At 44.2% G+C, this 20,117-nt stretch overlaps 1 protein-coding gene across 3 annotated transcripts in view; it reads left to right on the top strand.

Moving 5' to 3' along the window:
* The first annotated feature begins 2,290 nt into the window (after positions 1-2,290).
* The window catches only part of LOC130212551 (growth factor receptor-bound protein 10-like), a 61,077-nt gene continuing 43,250 nt past the window's right edge, over positions 2,291-20,117 (top strand). For 2 of the 3 annotated variants that reach the window (XM_056443536.1, XM_056443538.1), the window contains exons 1-2: positions 2,291-2,458; positions 15,938-16,063. In XM_056443536.1, the coding sequence (XP_056299511.1) occupies positions 16,013-16,063 (51 nt within the window). In that variant the 5' untranslated portion in view covers positions 2,291-2,458; positions 15,938-16,012. Of the gene's footprint in view, positions 2,459-15,937; positions 16,064-20,117 lie in introns of those variants that run through there. The other variant, XM_056443539.1, reaches the window with a different exon arrangement.

A 20,117-nucleotide genomic window follows, 5' to 3' on the forward strand; every position in this document is an offset into this window, starting at 1 on the left:
GATGAAAATAGCCACATAAGTTGCAAGACCACACAGGAAATACAAAGTGCAGAGACCTACGTTGGTGGAGAAATATCAGATGACTTGTTATGAATCTGTTGGTGAAAATCATCACTCTAAAATCGTCTCATTGGCTGGCGTGTGTGTTGGAGATCTGAGAGAAAGTCAAGTGAGATAAAAACCATTGGCTCACCCAGCAGAAACAAATACTGGATTAAAATAACTATCTTCATTTGACTGCAACGGTGGCACCAGGGGGAAAAAGTGAATTACTGCCATGTAATGCCTTGGTCTTCAGAGATGTTAAGTGGACTCTAGCAGTGGAAGAAATTGGCGTGTAAAGGTGGCCTTGGCTGCCTTGAGAGAGCTGTCCATGCTCCCGCTACAACCATTCAAATCTGCATTACAAATCATACGTGGGTTGGTGGATGTATCTGTGTGTGGGTGGGGTGTGTGAGTGGTATTTTTGTTGCAAGTATGTGCATGTGTTATAGTGCCAAACCATGTTCACCATACCAGGAACGTAAACAACATCTGGATCGGGAATTACCAGAAGATCTCACCAAAAATGATTCAATTTAGGTTTGTTCGGTTCTGTTTTTACCAGCCTCATTGGTTAGCTTGTTGCCATAACAGTTGGCCTAAGGCAGGCCACCTTAGTGAAAGATGTTCCCCCACGGCTTTGGCTTGTATTACACAGCTGTGTTAGTGTTGACTGGTCGACCTATGAGTGATGGACACAGTGACACAGACTATCAGCAGGGGTTTGTGTTGACTTTGTTTTCTGATGTTAGGAAGTCTACGATGCATCTGATTAATCAATTCCAACAAAAGGCCTGTGCACTGCTGAATGTCTGATGAGGCGAAAGCGACATGTGTGTTTAGTTTGTGTCTCCTTGCTTGTCTCGCAAGAACAATGCTTTCACATTGGTGGTGGCACCCTGAATATGAGTGACATGATAATGTGTGTTTGTATGTCTGTGATGCAATGTCTGCTCCCTCAGTGTGTGTTTTCACACACGGAGGGGGACACAGTGTGATCACCCTGTTGTCCTGATCCAGACACACATGTCAGGAATGATGACCTTTTGTCATATAAGACCTCCATGGTGTGTTTTCATCACTTAAATTAATCCAAGTCTGAAATATGCATGAAAAATGAGAGGGAACACTGGGTGTCACTGACACCTGAGGCAGAGCTTCATTTGAGTCCAGTCACTTGGAAATGTTTTATGAATCTCTAAGCGTTTTCAACTAGAAGTTACCAATATGCAATAACGCCCAAGCTCAATGTGCACCTGTTGCTGTCGTCATATAAGCATCAGAAGGTATATTATGCAATATCCTCACAAGGCTCTGAAGGATAACAACAGTGCCAGGAAGGTAACTCTAGTGCAAAGATGATTTGACCCTTAGTTGTGCAATAGACAAATACCTCACATCTACAAGTGTTTTTATGTTATTGTGCTTATGCAGGATGTTGCAGGACAATTACAAATGAACTGTTGCCCTGAACATTCGTCTCATGGTGTACCATACTTCATTCTTGACGTGACCACATTGGTCATCAACTTCAGCCTTGAAAGGTGTTTTCACTGACTTATAAATACAGGAATATTTGCCAAACCTGAACGGACCATGAGTCAAGCTCATGTTACGTGTGATCCCCCTTCATGAGTGTCCAACTTGTCACGTAACCTGTCCCTTAAATATGCCACGTATGGAAAACGGGGGTATGAAATAAAGCTGTATACATGTTATAGTAATGGTGTTAGGAGCTGTTGTATGCACGTTTTAAAGGGTGTTTATAAAATTAATAAAGGAAGATAGGATTCATCAGATAAAAAAACAATCTTTTATAGCTTTTAAGATTTATCGAGGGGACCGTACATTTGTGTTCCATACAGATAACAATAAACCACAAAAGAAGTATTCAAAAAGAGTGTCAAAACAACTCAACAGTTTGAACATATACCTATAATACAATATAAGATATCGCGTACACATACACTGTGCGACGCCCTCTTTTATCCGCTAAGCTTCACGGTGCAGGTACAGCTGTTCTGTGTGTCACGTAAACGCAACACGCCTCTAAACGGCCCCTCAAACAACCGCGGGATCCTCCCAATTTGCCATTATTTCCATAAACCGCGAACGCAGCATTAATCGCCCCGAATTTTGCGGGCGTGGTCTCCTCCAAGGGGGAGTTGTTGTTTGCCAACGTTTGGTTCCGCGCGCGTGTGTGTACTTGCGCGTGAGTGTGCGTGTGTATCCTCCCCAGCAAGCATGAGATGAGCTCCCTGCAGCCTTTGCGGCCACAGTTTTCGCCTCCTCCTCTTGCTGCTGTCTCTCTCTCTCCATACCGGGAATGTTGACCAGCGCGGACTGATCCGAAGTGTCCCGTCAGCTGCGTGTTTGTCTCGTGGGGGTCGCGAGCCTCCACGGATCCTGCTGTTAGGTGAGTGCACGTTACCGGGCGCTGTTCTTATGCTCCTTGTGTCCGCGGAGAGTGGGCAGTGAGCGCATGTACTCAGTAGTTGAACCTGTAAGTCGCTTTGGATAAAAGCGTCTGCTAAATGACATGTAATGTAATGTAATGTAATGTTGTTTGTGATGACGCACTGTTTTATTTGCGGTACAAACACGTGTGTGTGTGTTTTCCCTCCTTTCTGAAGAGAAATGAACTTGAACTTCTGAAAACAAGTTTTATTCTGTTGCGTTTGACTTCCATTTGACTTCACTGTGTTCCCACAAACAAACAAAAGAAGTTCTCACCGTGGACCCGTTCCGGGGTTAGTTCGTACCCCTTCCGACAAGCTCTGAATCACGTGCACTTTTCTGCACCTTTTTCCGACCTGTGCTGCGTGGAGCGCCTCTCGGGGAACAATATTTTGATCCCAGCAGCCTCCTTGTTTACGATTGCGTAACAGCAGTCTACATTGGCCCATAGCCTCCTTTCTATCCAGTAGGACTGCAACACACGCACGCACGCACGCACGCACACACTCAATGATGTGAGAGTTTCGTTTTTATCGCCTTATCCTTTTGGCAGCCTTTGCTTACGGGGGGTGGGGAGGTGGCGAGAGAGAGGGAAAGAGAGAGCTGTTTTCCCAGGAATACTCATGCAGCCTTACTGCAGTGGTTCCCAGATCGGGCTCCAGGGTCCCCCATGGGATCTATGGGTGGGTTCCAGGGTGGGAGGGGGGGCAGTAAAGTGTGTGAATTGTGAGGTTATAATCCATTTTGGAGAGTTTAACACATTTGGAGGAACACTTTTTTTCATCACTGAATCTCTGAGCTGCCTGTAAGTCAGCGGTGCACTTGTAAGGCGGATTACTGAATCAATATGTAACTCTGAGGGAGTGTGTTATGAGGTCTTATCATATTGAACTCTGTGAGTTGAGCTGCTTGAATCATCAGTGTAACGTATTCACCTTAAAACAAACTTTACTAAATCCATGTAGTGCCCAAATACTGTGCATGCACACTACTGGCTACCTGTAGGTGCACAAATCACCTATTCTATCACAGGGATACTTGCAACAGAAGCCCGCTTCATTTTGTATGCCATATTATTTCTCAGTTACACAATACTTTGGTGAAAGCCAGGTTTAACCACGGTAATACAAATAGAAAGCGTGCACAGACGAGAGAGAAATTCTGATCATCATCTCGTCTGACGTCCCGTGTAGAGGTTGTGATGGAGAAAACGCACATGCGTGGTCTTATCTGTCCTTCTAGGCCCTCTTCCAAATCAATCTCTCTATTGGCTGCAAGTGGTCTCTGCAGAAAGTTGCGTAACTAACATAATATATTATTCTGGGAACTATCGATGTCGTGTGTTCAGAATGCCGATCAGGGCCCGGGAATGTGCAGTCGGACAGGAAGGAAACGTTCAAGGAATGATGCGTCCCGAATCTGTTCTGTTGGTGCACATTTTCGGTGGGGAAAACTTGTTTGATAACAAGTCTCTGTCTGGTGATCATTCCACACTTAACTGGCTCAAATACTGCCGGATAATTTAAAACCCCTGTCGGCTTAAATGTGTTGATATGTTCTTGAATGTCACTCACACACAATCTGCCCGATGTGCCGCTCAACCAGGCGACACGAGCCGGAGCGCTTTACTGCACACAAGCTTTGGTCCTCTCAAAGTGGGCTTGAAAATGAACTGGACTGCTGCATGCAGTCTAAAACATGCCATAGTTGTGTCTTTTCAAGCGTGTCATCTTTATTTTCTTCAACACACCATTTATCATTGCCAAAGAGGATTTCTCCCCATTTCCCATTATTTCTAGTTTTCTTTCATTAAATTGTGTTTGTGGTCGCATCTCCGTGCACATGGCAACTGCTCGTTAGCCGCGGCTTCTTTCGCCCCCCTCTCAGCAGCACCGACTCTGCTATTTCAAGTCCATGCTCAGTAAGCACAGGCATGACGGGGCATGAACTCTGCGAGACTGCAGGCTGCCAAAAAGACTGCTGACTGCACTCGTTGCACATAATTATACTTCCAGTGAGCAGCGCACAACCCCGCTTGAGGATTTAGACCTGTGCGCTTTGTCTTCTCTGGAAAGTCTGTTCTGATGCCTGCACTCTGATTCTGACTTCAAATACTCCAGAGATGTGTTGCACAACCCCAAACCCTGAGCCTCATTGTAAAATTGCAAGCACTTTTCTTGATGGACACGAGTTTGGTCGCCCCTTTGATTTGTGTGCCTCTAGCGTCAGCTGCCGTCTATGGGGTAAAGTGGCAGAGATATTCTTTTAGCCGGTAATGGGGGTGTAAGAGCTTGTGGTCGAGCTCCAGGCAGCATTCTGTTGGGTCTTGCGTCAGCCAGCAGTCATTCAGCAGTAGTTCGTCTAGGCTTATACACTGTTAATACCCCCTCCCTGAAGTCATGACACCATTAACCCAAGCCTGCTGGGAGACCGCTGCACAGTTCATGTCAGTCGACTGACTGGCTGGAAAGCAGAGCCCCTTCACCGTCTGTACCAAAACGCTCAGCTGGCTGTCAGTGGTCACACAGTACACCACGGACGTTTGGGGCTGCTGTTTGTATTTTGGCTGAAGCTTAAAAGTCTGTAATGCTTTTATTTCCAGAAATGACTCCTCTCTTCTGTTAAAATGCTCGGCCTTAAAGCGCTGAGATTGTTTCAGTTGATACTTACCCACGAGGCAACAGCCCTTAAGACTCATTTAACCACTTACTGTTGGCAATGCAGGCCGATTCATGTTTTACGTTCCCGGTATAACTGCTGATTAATCATGTCTTGCTTTGCAAGGAATAATTTCTCAGAACTGAAACCCTTGCCAGAGGAAAACTTAGTGGTATTATTCTTATTCTTAACCCTTCCCCTCCGTGCTGTCGATATGGCCCTACACGGTGGTCCCGATTCTCACCGCTTTCACGTGTGACCAACGGTGATGCAATGCTCGCTTGTCGAGCCACCAACGTATACAATTGGTCGGGTTTCTCACCGTCTGGTGTTAGTTTAAATGTGGCTGAAACTTAAGCCTGTGTAAGAGGCAAGAATGTTGCCTTCATTCTGTCTGTAACTAAACACCTGAGGGACCACATGCTCACGTGGCCACAGGTAATGTGGTGTGGAGGCATGGGGGTGTGCCAGACCAAATGGTCTTATTAAACGGCCACATTCCCAAAGGCCGGGTTGGGACCAACAGGTGGGCCGCGGGCAATTTATATTTAGCTTGCCAAGTAGATTGGCAGGATTTCTTCCATAGTCTTAAAATTCATATCTGCAGTACACCTTTGAGCCACATGAGGGAACCTGAACATCCGTATTGTTAGGACTCTTATAGCCTACTTATGAAATTTAGTCTCAAGTGAAAACATCTAGTGTTTGTTTCACTCATGAGAGGAAATGAAAAGAAGGACAAATGCAATCCTCTGGGCCCTCATTGAAGGTATTATTGGTGTATATATGTTTTTAATAGCACATGCATGAACGTGGTTGCATAATGTAGCAAATGTACATCTCTTAGAAATTGCTGGTTTTATTTGTATTTTGTAATTTGGTTGTGAAGTGGGTCCCATTTAAAAAAAAAAAAAAAATAGCACTGCTCAAACACACATGTACACCATTTCTAACCTTGCACTTGTAAGGGACAACATATCTGTCCCTTATTTTATCTTTGTCTCTGTGTCCCTTTTGTCTGCCCCCCTCTTTCTATCGTAAGCCTCTCTCTCCTTGTTTCACTGTCTATAGCTCTGCCGGTCTCCCTCTCCCATCTCTCTCACCGTACCAGCTGGAATCTGCAATGGCAAATCAAAACAAACCTTGGTTAGTTGGCTTTGGTAGATGTACCATATGGTTGAAAAAAATAACATTCCCAGAGTGTAACAACACAGGCATGTTTCTGTTCTTGAATTATAGTACTGTCCGAAACCTAATTCTGAGTGCCTCTCACGCTCTCCTGAACATGTATGCATGTATTTTGTTGTACATAATTGCATTTTCTGCCCTCTGGTTTTCGAGTATTAAGCCCAGACTTAGAAGCGATCAGGGCTTAGACTAGTGTACTTAGGTACTTAGGAACAGGACTTTCGTTAAGTCCTTTTTAATATGATTTTCAGCTTGCCAAGTTTGTTAGCATTCCTTAGAGTAAGTAAGCAAAATATATCCCATTCCCCTTTCTCCTCGATGGGTCCCCTAGAGCGCCAGCCCTTTTCTGAAATGAGGTACAAGGTCAACAGTCATCTGTATTTTACATCGGCCATTGAAAGAGGTTCTGTGCTACCAACAGTTGTAGTAAAGTTGGCGTCATGAGAATGCAAGTCCATCCAACGCAGCCCTCTGGGGCTGCAATAACAGCTAACTTGTGCACAAGCACAAGTTCTCCCAATTTCCGTCCATTCATCTATGCCATTGCATAAGACCAGTACTCCCAAGCAGCCCAATGAAATCCTCATCCAATTAGGCACTGTCCACGTTTCCAAAAGGCCTTTCTCTTATAGACTGGTGCTATTCAGCCTCCACCGGCATGACATCAGGCCCTCTCTTATAGCACCACTTTACGCTGCTGCTCTCAAATAATGAAAGCTGCCAATTATTGACTAATCAACATGTGCAACAAGCACATCCAGTGAGTAGTGACTGCCATCTAATCTGTTGATTAAAACAGGAGACAGAGATGCTCTGTTCGCTTCTTTCTCCCGTCTTCAGTGTTGCATTGCCGCAGAAATAGCAAAACCCCCCCCGAACTCACACACACACACTCTCCCCTTTAACCTCATTTGAGCCGCTCATAATTAGAAATATTTGTAATGTTAAGAGTTACGTGGAATACCAGAAGATGTACTCAGTGTTGTTTGTAAAATTGATTCTGTGGTTTAATCTGATGACTTGACAAGGCTATTGTAATGCTCAAGTCTCAAGTTCAAGATGATTTGTTGGTTGCCTGTGTAAACATACATATACATTTTCAGGGTTGCCTACCGAGCTGAAGGCAGGTGGGAGTCTCGGCCCCACAGCAAAACAATACAGTCGAGCAGGCAACTCATCTTTTAAAACTCATAGCGTCAAGCTAAATATTCTTACATAAGGCTTGTTAAAACATATACAGCAGAATAATTGACCGCCCCTCTCTCGGGTGTAGGTTACGGTCAGTATGTTCACTTCAATGGGCTCTCTCCAAATCCCCAGACACCGTGTTGGATCCGTGCCATTTCTTGAATTAAGATGCTGTTTATGCTCTGGACTGCGGCGGTGCACGATGAAGGAAGGAGTTGAATGGAAGGGGCTGGGCAAGGGTTTAGAGGAGAGGGAGGCAGCTTATGCTTTACAGTGACGCATGGGTGGGAATCAGGTGGATGGCATGCTTGGTTGGTTATGGGTTGTGGTAGTTGAGACAGAGATGTGACCATCAGGTAGAGTCCTGGGTGAATTGTTAACCTAAAAATGTTGCTTTAAATATAATATGCGTTTTTAAAAACAAGACCGGGGGCTTTGTGCTACCTTGTATCATCACTCACAAGCCATTTCATCTGGGATTGGTCCGTTAAGATCATAAGACAGGCTGCTGTCAACTGGCTATGGGTGTGTGACTAAAAATGTATCGTATTCATAGCTCGCTTTGCAGAGGGTCATAAAAGCAAAAACTGCTAGGTAAAAAACATCTGCTTAATTCATATTTACCTCAACCCCTTTTTAATCAACATAGTTTCCTTTTTCTCAAATAGTTAAATTCAATTTATTTTGCATAGCCTAAAATCACAAATGTGCCTCAGAGGGCTTTTCAATCTATAGAGCGTATTCACTCACGTGATCACAACAACCTTTGGCGGCCATGTTGGGGTCCATGCACGCCATTGTTTTGCTTTATTTTATGCCGCTCTTCTTTAGAAATGACCATTATATCCTGAAGGAGACACAATTTCAGTTCAAAACGGTGTGCCTTGTGATGATGGTACTGTGCCTCACTGTTGGATGTGGGACTAATGATTCAGAATATGGGTTTATCAGCTCAACAAGACAGGCTATTACTTAAACTTGTCATGCATCTACTTCGGCTTCACTCGGCGTATGAGCGTTAGGACTGCTCTCATGTTTTTCTGTTGCTACATCGGGTTGTGGGCACGTTTCCATTGACACACTCTCGTCAATAATCTCTTTTTGCTTTTTTCGCCGAGCGAAAATCAATGTTTTTCACTTGCGCAAAAGGAACTGTGAATGGAAACTTGGGAGGAAGCCATAAACATGGCAACTCCGTCGGGTGATGTCTGCCTTTACTCTGTGATTCATTTCAAGGTAAAATAAAACACTGGCTCCATGGGAACAGCACTCAGCACGGCCAGCCAGTCACTGCTGGTCCTGAATGAGCGCTGGAAGCGGCTTCATCCAGACACTCGTCCTGGAGGCGGAGCTGTGCGACGACGGATCATATATGAACCCAGACACGGGGCGCTTGATGTTCCGACATTTGTGGTATTTCTACAACAAGTATAACGCAGAAATAGTTGTTAATGTCCCATGGTCGATAGCGGAAATGAAAACTGTTTTACAGGAATGTGACCGGGCTATGTGCTGGTAACTAGGGGTAACTAGCGAATTAACCACAAAGTGTTGAGCGAGTAAAATCAGGTAAAAAAGCGTTGCGAATATTCAATTCCAACCGCTGAAATCTTTCTTTGGTAATGCAGAAGGACATGAGGTTGCTGGGCTCTCGCATAATCAAACAGCGGACACGATAGCCAGGTCAACTTCTTCTGACATTTAATAAGTGGACCCCAAGATGGCGCGATTGAGATTCTGACGTCACGTGAATACGCTCTATAGAACATATGATTTCCTGTCCCAAGACCTTCACGTTAGAACAGGAACAACTAAAAACCCTCTTACGGAAGAAAAAAGAAGAAAAGGGAAAAAGCCTTAATGTAGAGCAACTACTATTAATAACAGCATCAATGGTTATAATGATAATGAATGCATTAATGGTATCCAGTGGCGGGCCGTCAGGGCCAGCAAGGCCTTCTCTGCTGGCCTAAACATCATCAGAATATATATTTTTTTCTAAATATATTTTCCCACAAATATGTATTCAATTATTTCCCAGAGTAAGAGTTATTCTCTTAATTTCATAGCGTTCCTCTTGGTTGCACTGCTGCCAGCCCCAGGTTGAGATTTGGAGGGCTGGTCTTTATCTTAGATCTTTTATCCAATCATATTCAGCCATCGTGTGTTGCCAGCGGGCTAACATCTGCCCTTAGGCCTTCAGAATCAACATTGCGGGCGCTGGTAGCTTAAAGTGAATGGGAATGAACATTTTGTGTCAACCAATCAGCTTTAGAGTTGGCTCCTGTAGGCCTTCTAGCTGGCCCCGGAACCAGCACAGGAGCATCTAGCAGGCGTAGTGCTGCACGTCTTTTGATTGGATTACCAATATTGAGAGGCGGGGCCTATGGGCAGGTATATGCAGAACCTCAGAACTAGGAAACTGAATTTGATAAACGAAATAATTCGCGTACTACTAAGCTGTTTGTTCAACCCACAATGGCGGAAGGAGGAGAAGATATCGATTTGGTCGAGGATATAATTATAAGGCCATTCTCAAGATGAACTTTAAGACCGACGCCGACGCTACAAAGCCCGTCACAGGCGGGCAAGGGGTTCGTTCGCCACTTTCAAAGTTCCAACTACGAGCGCTACCAACGGCTCACAGGCTCCGAGAAGCTCTGCACACTGGACTGCTGGGAATGCCTGTTGCAAGTGATCGATTTGGTGTTTGGAGCCACACTGGCTTTGCAAACTTGAGTTGTCTAACCAAGGCAGCAACGAGACACCAAAGTACGGCTCGGCACTTACAAGCAACGGTGCTTTGAAAACTTTTGGGGACACGGAGCGGATCTACAGATCAACGAACAAGCAGCAGGGCAACGGAGCTGCACAATGAACAGGTGAAGAACAAGACGGACATATTGAAAAGACTCATTAATTGTGTCATGTGTTTTGGTAAACAGGAACTTTCATCTTCATCATCACGGTGAAACTGCTCTGGTGACAATGCGCTGTTTAGTGAACACACCGTAAACAAAAGTTGGACTTAAAGCTAAAAGTTTGTGGACCAGAAATGGATAGAAGACGAATATTAATATAACTCTGTTGCACTCGACTATGTTCTTGCCTATTAGTTGAACTGTACTGTATTGTACTCTTCCCCTGCAATTCTCTGAAGAGAAATGTAAATTTCAAGGTGACGTAACGCCTGGTTATACTGCGTCTCTGTCTAACTGTATAGTGTCTAGAGCCATGGCATCATAATGATGTAATGAGAGGTGGATTAATTCGGGTGGGACTGTGTATGACCTCACTGAAGGCCCAGGCCCCAGGCCCACGGCACGCCACTGATGGTATCAGTGATAGTAAATGAAATGCAGGGCCACAGTTAAGGTTTATCCACAGTCTATGGAAGCCCTTACTATAAGCATTGACTGTTAAAGAGGAAAGTCTTAAGTCTACTCTTAAATGAGGTGACTGTGTCTGCCCCCCGGACTGAAAGTGGAAGCTGGTTCCATAAAAGAGGAGCTTGATAACTGAAGGCTCTGAATCCCAATCTTACTTTTTAGGACTTTAAGTAGCGCTGCACTCTGGGTGCGCAGCCCTCTGCTGATGGGGTACAAGAATCTCCTTAAGATATGATGGTGCCTGACCTATTAGGGCTTTATAGGCGGGGAGAAGGATTTAAAATTGTATTCTCGATTTTACAGGGAGCCACTGCAGAGCAGCTATTACAGGAGTAATGTGATCTCTTTTCTTAGTTTTAGTGCACAAGCTGCAGCATTCTGGATCAGAGACTCAGTAGAGCAGCCAGATAACAAGGAATCTTAGTAGTCTAGTGTAGAAGTAACAAATGCATGAACACATTTTTCTTTGAGACAGGATGTACAGGATTTTTAACTAGGTGAAAAAAGGCAGTCCTTGGAATCAGTTTTCATGTTTTCTGAGTTACAGGATATGTACTGAACAAAGATGACTCCGAGACTATTGACGGTGCTGTGTATGCCAGGGTAATGCTATCTAGAATAACTGTATTATTAAATAATTGATTTCTAAGGCGTTTTGTCAGAGTATAACAGCAGGAAGTTCAATTCAATTCAATTCAGTTTATTTGTATAGCCCAATTTCACAAATTACAAATTTGTCTCGGAGTGCTTTACAATCTGTACACATAGACATCCCTGCCCCAAAACCTCACATCGGATCAGGAAAAACTCCCAAATAACCCTTCAGGGGGAAAAAAAGGGAGGAAACCTGCAGGAGAGCAACAGAGGAGGATCCCTCTCCAGGATGGACAGATGCAATAGATGTAATGTGTACAGAAGGACAGATTTAGAGTTAAAATACATTCAATGAATATGACAGAGCGTATGAATAGTTGGTAGTAGGTATATGCCACGATGGAGACCTCCATGATCCATCAGGCAGATGGAGGTAGAGAGGACCAACTGGCTGCTGGTGTCGGCCAGTGGGTGGCGCCTAATGTTTAGCCTGATGTTAATTGGTTTTTGTTAACTGTGCGTCTGTAAATAATGTGTAAATGGGGATCTTTCCTTGCATGCCAGACAACCCAGGCCACACACATGGACTGACACACACAGCGGGAGTTCAGGAACAAGGTGGAGGAAAAGCTCAAGAGCCATGACGTGAGAGGTGTGTGGAAGGGGCTACAGACAATCACGGACTTCAGAGGGAGAACCAGCGGTGAAGAGAACTCCTCTACCTCCCTCCCAGGCGAGCTAAATACATTCTTTGCTCGGTTCGACGTGAACGGCAGCCCGCCGAAGGCAGCGCTGCCCGAGGAGACCAGCCTGCTGATCATCTCAGAGGCTGACGTGCGCAGAGCCTTCAAGCGGGTGGACATCCGGAAGGCGGCAGGTCCCGACCACATCCCGGGCGCGCCTCAGAGCATGTGCAGACCAGTTGGCAGGAGTCTTCGCAGACATCTTCAACCTCTCCCTGTCCCAGGCTGTTGTTCCTGAGAGCTTCAAGATGTCCACCATTGTGCCTGTCCCCAAACACCCCAAGGTAACCTGCCTGAATGACTGGAGACCCGTAGCCCTCACCTCGATTGTCAGTAAATGCTTCGAGAGGTTGGTAAAGGACTTCATTTGTTCCATGTTGCCTGCCACGCTGGACCCATGGCAATTTGCATATCGTCAAAACAGATCCACCGACGACGCAATTGCCATGGCACTTCACACCGCCCTTTCCCACCTGGAGGGGAGGAACTGTTGTGTGCGAATGCTGGTTGTGGACTACAGCTCAGCGTTTAACACTATTGTTCCCGCCAAGCTCGACACCAAGCTCGACACCAAGCTCAGAGGTCTAGGCCTGCACTCTACCATGTGCAGCTGGATACTGGACTTCCTGTCGGGCCGCCGCCAGGTGGTGAGGATGGGCAGTACCACCTCAGAGCCGCTGACCCTCAACACGGGAGCCCCTCAGGGATGCGTGTTGAGCCCTCTCCTCTACTCCCTGTACACCCACGACTGCACGGCCATGCACAGCTCCAACGTCATCATCAAGTTTGCTGACGACACAACAGTGTTGGGGCTGATCACCGACGACGACGAGACAGCCTACAGGGAGGAGGTTGGATCACTGGTACAGTGGTGCCAGGAGAACAGCCTCGTCCTCAACGTCAAGAAGACCAAGGAGCTGATCGTGGACTACAGGAAGCGGAGAGGAGAGCACACCCCATCTCCATAGACGGAGTTGCAGTAGAGAGGTCAGCAGCTTCAAGTTCCTCGGCGTGCACATCTCCGAGGACCTCACATGGACCACGCACACCACTCACGTGGTGAAAAGGGCCCAACAACGCCTGTATTTCCTTAGGCGACTGAGGAAATTCAACATGGCCCCCGCATCCTCAGAACATTCTACACCAGTACCATCGAGAGTGTTCTGACAGGTTGCATCACCGTCTGGTACGGGAACTGCACCGCCCTGGAGCGTAGGGCACTACAGAGGGTGGTGCGGTCGGCACAGTACATCGTTGGAGGTGAGCTTCCCTCCATCCTGGACATATACACCAGGCGGTGCGTGGCCAGGGCCAAACGGATGATGAAAGACAATAACCACCCCGGCCACAAACTGTTCACCCTTCTACCGTCAGGCAGGCGATACCGCAGTATCAAGTGCCGCACAAACAGACTGAGGGACAGCTTCTTCAGTCAGGCCATCAGGCTGCTGAACAAGGACTGAGACCCTCATTAACACTATACACCAGAACATATTCTGTGAATATATATGGCCATGGTGTATATTTTATTACATTGTTTATATATATATATATTGTATATATATATTGTATATATATACATATATATATATATTGTCTCAAAAAAGTGTATATTTTATTACATTGTTTTATATATATATATTGTCATGATGTATATTCTATTACATTGTTTTATATATATATATTGTTAATACTTTCTTCTTTTTTTTGTGTGGATATTGTATAGTTTATTCTCATTCTTATTCTTTTTTTTTAGTCTGCTACTGCTGTCGGGTGTTTTGCACATAAGAATTTCACAAACCGATTATACTTGTATAAAAGGGGATGTGACAGTAGAAACTTGAAACTTGAAAACTTGAAACTTGAAACACACACACTCATTCCAAGCAAGCCCTTTCAGCGGCCCTGGTGATCGTTCTGCCGGGCTCTTTGTTAAGAATGCATTCATGGTTTGGTCATTATTAGCAAGCCAGATTTTGAAGGTTTGAATTTTAAAAAGGAGAGCTCTGATGTTTTATTTAGCTCATCGGCTAACACAATTTAGCTATGGATGGAAAACATTAGAACTTATGGCAGCCTAAATAAAGTACATTTATTTCTAAGATGATGATGAATAACGTATTGAATAAGAATACTTTAGTGATTTGACAGGATTGTATTTAAACAAGAATCAATAAATTTGTCAAAGTCGAAGGATTGTTGGGAAACAGTTTGACTATAATTTTGGTTGTAGCACAAGCATAAGCTCATGTAGATAAATTTAATCTCTGCTCAAATATTCTTCCTTTCAGACTGAGGGTCAAGGTCGTCTCATTATAGATCGACCTAAACGGTCGGTTAACGTTGCTGCCTTTTTTTTGTTTTGCCTGCATCGCCTTTCTCAGAGGGCATTGCAATTTACCGGCATGTCCAGCCCAGTATGCAGGATGGCAGTTGACTCCACTGGGGGCACAGCGGTCCGATCATTGACCACCGACTAGTCGGTCAGAGGCGGCAACATACACCACTCTGTGAGCAAAATGGAGCTTCTCAACAACCCTTACAAACTCCCAAAAATAGAGGCTTTCCACACCCACGCACATACAGTACATGCACAAAAATGCACACAACCCTGTCCACACACTCTCTGGCAAACCGCTAATTCAAACATGAGATAATATTAGCCGTCTATAAAAGGGCAGGCCCTATTTTTAAAATACCAACATGGGGTCATGAACTGCTGCATAAAAGCCCATCATAGTTGTGAGCCCGAGCTGCTCGGCTCCAAATATGCTGTGGGAAGACCTTGGGAGGTGCCTGCAGGCTATTTTAGAGTCCGTGTCTACAGGTGTTTGTTCAGTGGCAGCAGTGCCAAGAGTAAGATGCCCACCATAAAATGCCCACTTTAAAGAGTTCAAATAGACTAAAGTCTAAATTCAAGTTGAGGTTGTGGTTATTCTGACCAAAGGATGGCCTAGAGGGAGGCATGATAAAGCCGAAGAACACCTTTTAAAGTCCCCTGAGATGCAACTTCAACTGCAGCTGTGTCCATTTACAAAGTCACCGTTGAATGTCTCAGCATACTCCCAGTACTGAGGTTGACAGTCGGAACAGCACAAATATTTAGAAAAACCACAAGATGATAAGAAAGCATCTAATTTTCAGAGCCCTCTGGCTCCATAATAGACTTGCATTGGGTGAAGCACACGTCCATTTCCTCGACAACTGTGCTGCAATCGTAGTGCAAATGAACTCTTTTATCACCCAAATAAAATCCCTCGTGGTTTTGTCTTGGCTCCGATTCATGCACTTCGCCCTAAATTTGGCTGGCGCAAGTGTAGTTCTCAAGAATTTTCATTGGTCCATTTACAAATTAATTTTTCATATTGCAAAGTGATTTCGGATGTGTCCGTTGCTAATCATCATTCGTACATTGGTAGTAATGTAGATTTTGAATGAGATAAAATGATTATGCTTTCACTTGACAGTAGATAACCAACCACTGTTTCATGTTGTTTACTTTGGGCCTATGTGGGTTAAGAAGTACCCTGTGCTATATTCTTCTCCTTGTCTCCCTTTCCTGCTTTCATCCTCCTCTTCTTCCCCTTTTCCTTTCTCTTTTGGACCTTCTTCCCCTTTTACTTTCTTCTTTTGTCGTTTTCCAATAACCTCCATTTGTCTGCTTTTCTTCCTCTGCAGGTTTTGCTCGGTCCATCTTGTATCGAAACTGATCCAACCAGGAACATTTCACAAAAAAGCTGAGAAACGCAAAACATGGCTGTGGCCGGATGTCCGGATTATTTCCTGCATCATCCAAATTATCAGGTACATTAAACGTAAGAGGGTTGTTTCATCGAAATTCTGTGTGAGTGTGGAAATATTAAGGCTGTTCTGACTTTGTTCATTCTGCAACTCTGACTCACCCGGTCATCGCTTTCAGTACATTAGAGTTAAATGAAATGTACAACATGAAAGGGTCTCTTTTATTATGCAGTTTTCTTTTCCAGTTCAGGATCATGGAGTGGCTGGAGATCCACCCTGCATGCATTATGTATCTCTCCCGGTGTTTATAGGCCAATATATGTCCAAATATTTGGTTGCGAGGGAGGGCGGACAACCAGGAAGGGAATAATATTTCACAGTGGTCTTAATTTGCGACAATGCAGATACATCTTTCAAAACAGTCCTAATTCTACAGAACTCCCATAGACCCGTCAGATTGTTTGGGTGACGACAATAACACGATAATAAAAAAAAAGTTTGGGTGACTGGGTAGGGAATCAGTCAGTCTGGTAGCTGGACCTTGTGTGTGTGTGTGTGTGTGTGTGTGTGTGTGTGTGTGTGTGTGTGTGTGTGTGTGTGTGTGTGTGTGTGTGTGTGTGTGTGTGTGTGTGTGTGTGCGTGTGCGTGTGCGTGTGCGTGCGTGCGTTCTCTTTTATTACAAAAAGCAGGTTGGACCCATTACGCTCCCAAATGTATTTTCCGATCTGGCCAAGACGGCTGGAACACGAGACAATGCAAAGACAGAACAATGCAATGTAACGAATGGATGCGTTTGGGTTCGTTGGTAGAGCGGTCAGGGGGCGTCAGTGGACAGAAACATATGCCGACGTTGAACTTCCAATTGGATCCGGTTTAGTCTGAACCAGAGACGAACACTAATAACGTATTCTTCAGTGAACAGAAGAGCTCAAATTTGTGCAGACAAATTATGGATTTTATATTTCCAAACTATCCAGTTGAGCCCTTTTTTGAAGAATTTAATCATCAAAGTGGAATTCTTCTCTCAGTGGTCGATTATCTTCGAACGGCTCATTAAGTGTTTTAAGTAAAGTTGTTTTAAATCTTACAAGTGATGTCCGACTTTAAAATGTGCGCTCTAAAAAAATTATATGTTAGAAAATTACAAGAAATATTGCTTTCCATTGGAAAAATGACTCGTTCAGGAATGTCTTTTGGTCTTAAGCTTAGAATTAATCTAAAACCTTCCAAATTCAATTGAAAGTATTTTTTAGTATCACGATTGTTAATAAAGTTAGGGCTGGGCAATACATTAATATTATATTGTGATGTGAGATGATGGTTATCAACATATTGTAATATGGCTTTGTCCTGGTTTTAAAGGCTGTGTTACAGTAAGGTGATTTTCTGAACTTCTGATTGTTCGAGCTGTTTTATTATTATTTGTTGTCATCATTCAGTTTTTTTATATATATATATATTAGTGCTGTGAAAAATAACGCGTTAACGCATTATGATTAAATTACAGGATTAATTAGGTGTTTTTTTGACGCATTTAACGCATGCGCAGAATGAGCTTCCAATAGGTCTGTTGTTGGTCGTCTCTAACCAGCAGCATGTCATTTCTGTCTCTACGTGTCGCGTTAACATGTCTCGGCTCTCCGTCTCACGCGCCGCAGAGCTCCGATGCCGGCGTGTGCGCGCACATCGGGACGAAAAGAAGTCACTTGCACCCCCCCCCCAACAACTCTTCTCGGCTCGCGCGCGGCAGAGCTCCGATGCCGGCGCACACTGGTGAGCACACTCTCACTAGCACAGGGTTGCCAGGTCTGTGTGACAAAACCAGCCCAATGGCCAATCAAAACCAGCCCAATGGCCAATAAATCCAGCCCAAAAACCAGCCCAATATCAGAACTCAAAATATGCCCGTGCCAAACCATATACACTGCTTTTAAAGTCCAACAGCATTGCTATCATTGCCAAATGTATTGTAATATCTACAAAGTAACACCAAATGTTTAGTATGCCAGCATTAAAAGCAGTTTTCCCGAAACAGTTATTTCACCTAGGTCCTAAAATGGCCTTGTGTAATTAGATACAGTATATTATCATAAATAAAATGTGTGTACGTTCTTATCTGGAGTCAGTTTGGTAGGATTTGGGTATAAATAAATAATTTCATTTAAAATATGGATATTTATTTAAAGATATTCATGTAATTTGCATGCAAAATAGGTCTACCCGAACCAGCGGACAAAAAATTCAACCCGCGGCAACACTTCAAAAGTAGCTCAATTCCGCCGGAAAACCGCGGACCTGGCAACACTGCACTAGCACTAGCACCCCTCCCCCCCCGTAGGTGGACGTCACAAAAGCTGACATATGGAGTGAGTACCAAACACCATCTCCCGGTACTCACCTGAGTAACTCACTGAAAAAGTTATGTGCACCGCTGTGTATAAATTGTACACTACCATTCAAAAGTTTGGGATCACTTAGAAATGTCCTTATTTTTCAAAGAAAAGCATTGTTTTTTTCAATGAAGATAACATTAAATCAATCAGAAATACACTCTATACATTGTTAATGTGGTAAATGACTATTCTAGGTGGAAACGTCTGGTTTCTAATGAAATATCTCCATAGGTGTATAGAGGCCCATTTCCAGCAACTATCACTCCAGTGTTCTAATGGTACATTGTGTTTGCTAATCGCCTTAGAAGACTAATGGATGATTAGAAAACCCTTGAAAACCCTTGTGCAATTATTTTAGCACAGCTGAAAACTGTTTTGCTGATGAGAGAAGCTATAAAATTGGCCTTCCTTTGAGCTAGTTGATTATCTGGAGAATCACATTTGTGGGTTCGATAACTCTCAAAATGGCCAGAAAAAAATAACTTTCATGTGAAATTCGCCAGTCTATTCTTGTTCTTAGAAATGAAGGCTATTCCATGCGAGAAATTGCAAAGAAACTGAAAATCTCCTACAGCGGTGTGTACTACTCCCTTCAGAGAACAGCACAAACGGGCTCTAACCAGAGCAGAAAGAGAAGTGGGAGGCCCCGGTGCACAACTCGGCAAGAAGACAAGTACATTAGAGTCTCTAGTTTGAGAAATAGACGCCTCACAGGTCCTCAACTGGCAGCTTCTTTAAATGGTACCCGCAAAACGCCAGTGTCAACGTCGACAGTGAAGAGGCGACTCCGGGATGCTGGCCTTCGAGGCAGAGTGGCAAAGAAAAAGCCATATCTGAGACTAGCCAATAAAAAGAAACGATTGGTATGGGTAAAAGAACACAGGCATTGGACAGAGGAAGATTGGAAAAAGGTGTTATGGACAAATGAATCCAAGTTTGAGGTGTTTGGATCACACAGAAGAACATTTGTGAGACGCAGAACAGGTGAAAAGATGCTGGAAGAGTGCCTGACACCATCTGTCAAGCATGGTGGAGGTAATGTGATGGTCTGGGGCTGCTTTGGTGCTGGTAAAGTGGGAGATTTGTACCAGGTAAAAGGGATTTTAAATAAGGAAGGCTATCACTCCATTTTGCAATGCCATGCTATACCCTGTGGGCAGCGCTTGATTGGAGCCAATTTCCTCCTCCAACAGGACAATGACCCAAAGCACACCTCCACATTGTGCAAGAACTATTTAGGGAAGAAGCAGGCAGCTGGTATGCTGTCTGTAATGGAGTGGCCAGCACAGTCACCAGATCTCAACCCCATTGAGCTGTTGTGGGAGCAGCTTGACCGTATGGTCCGCAAGAAGTGCCCATCAAGCCAATCCAACTTGTGGCAGGTGCTTCAGGAAGCGTGGGGTGAAATTTCAACAGATTACCTCAACAAATTAACAGCTAGAATGCCAAAGGTCTGCAATGCTGTAATTGCTGCAAAAGGAGCATTCTTTGACGAAAGCAAAGTTTGAAGAAAAAAATTAATGCTTCAAATACAAATCATTATTTCTAACCTTGTCAATGTCTTGACTATATTTTCTATACATTTTGCAACTCATTTGATAAATAAAAGTGTGAGTTTTCATGGAAAACACGAAATTGTCTGGGTGATCCCAAACTTTAGAACGGTAGTGTATATATCCGTCTTTTGTCATAAATCATTATGTTCTCACAAAAATATACCGAGA

Source organism: Pseudoliparis swirei, chromosome 22 (genome assembly GCF_029220125.1).
Source record: "Pseudoliparis swirei isolate HS2019 ecotype Mariana Trench chromosome 22, NWPU_hadal_v1, whole genome shotgun sequence".
Lineage (NCBI taxonomy): Eukaryota > Metazoa > Chordata > Actinopteri > Perciformes > Liparidae > Pseudoliparis > Pseudoliparis swirei.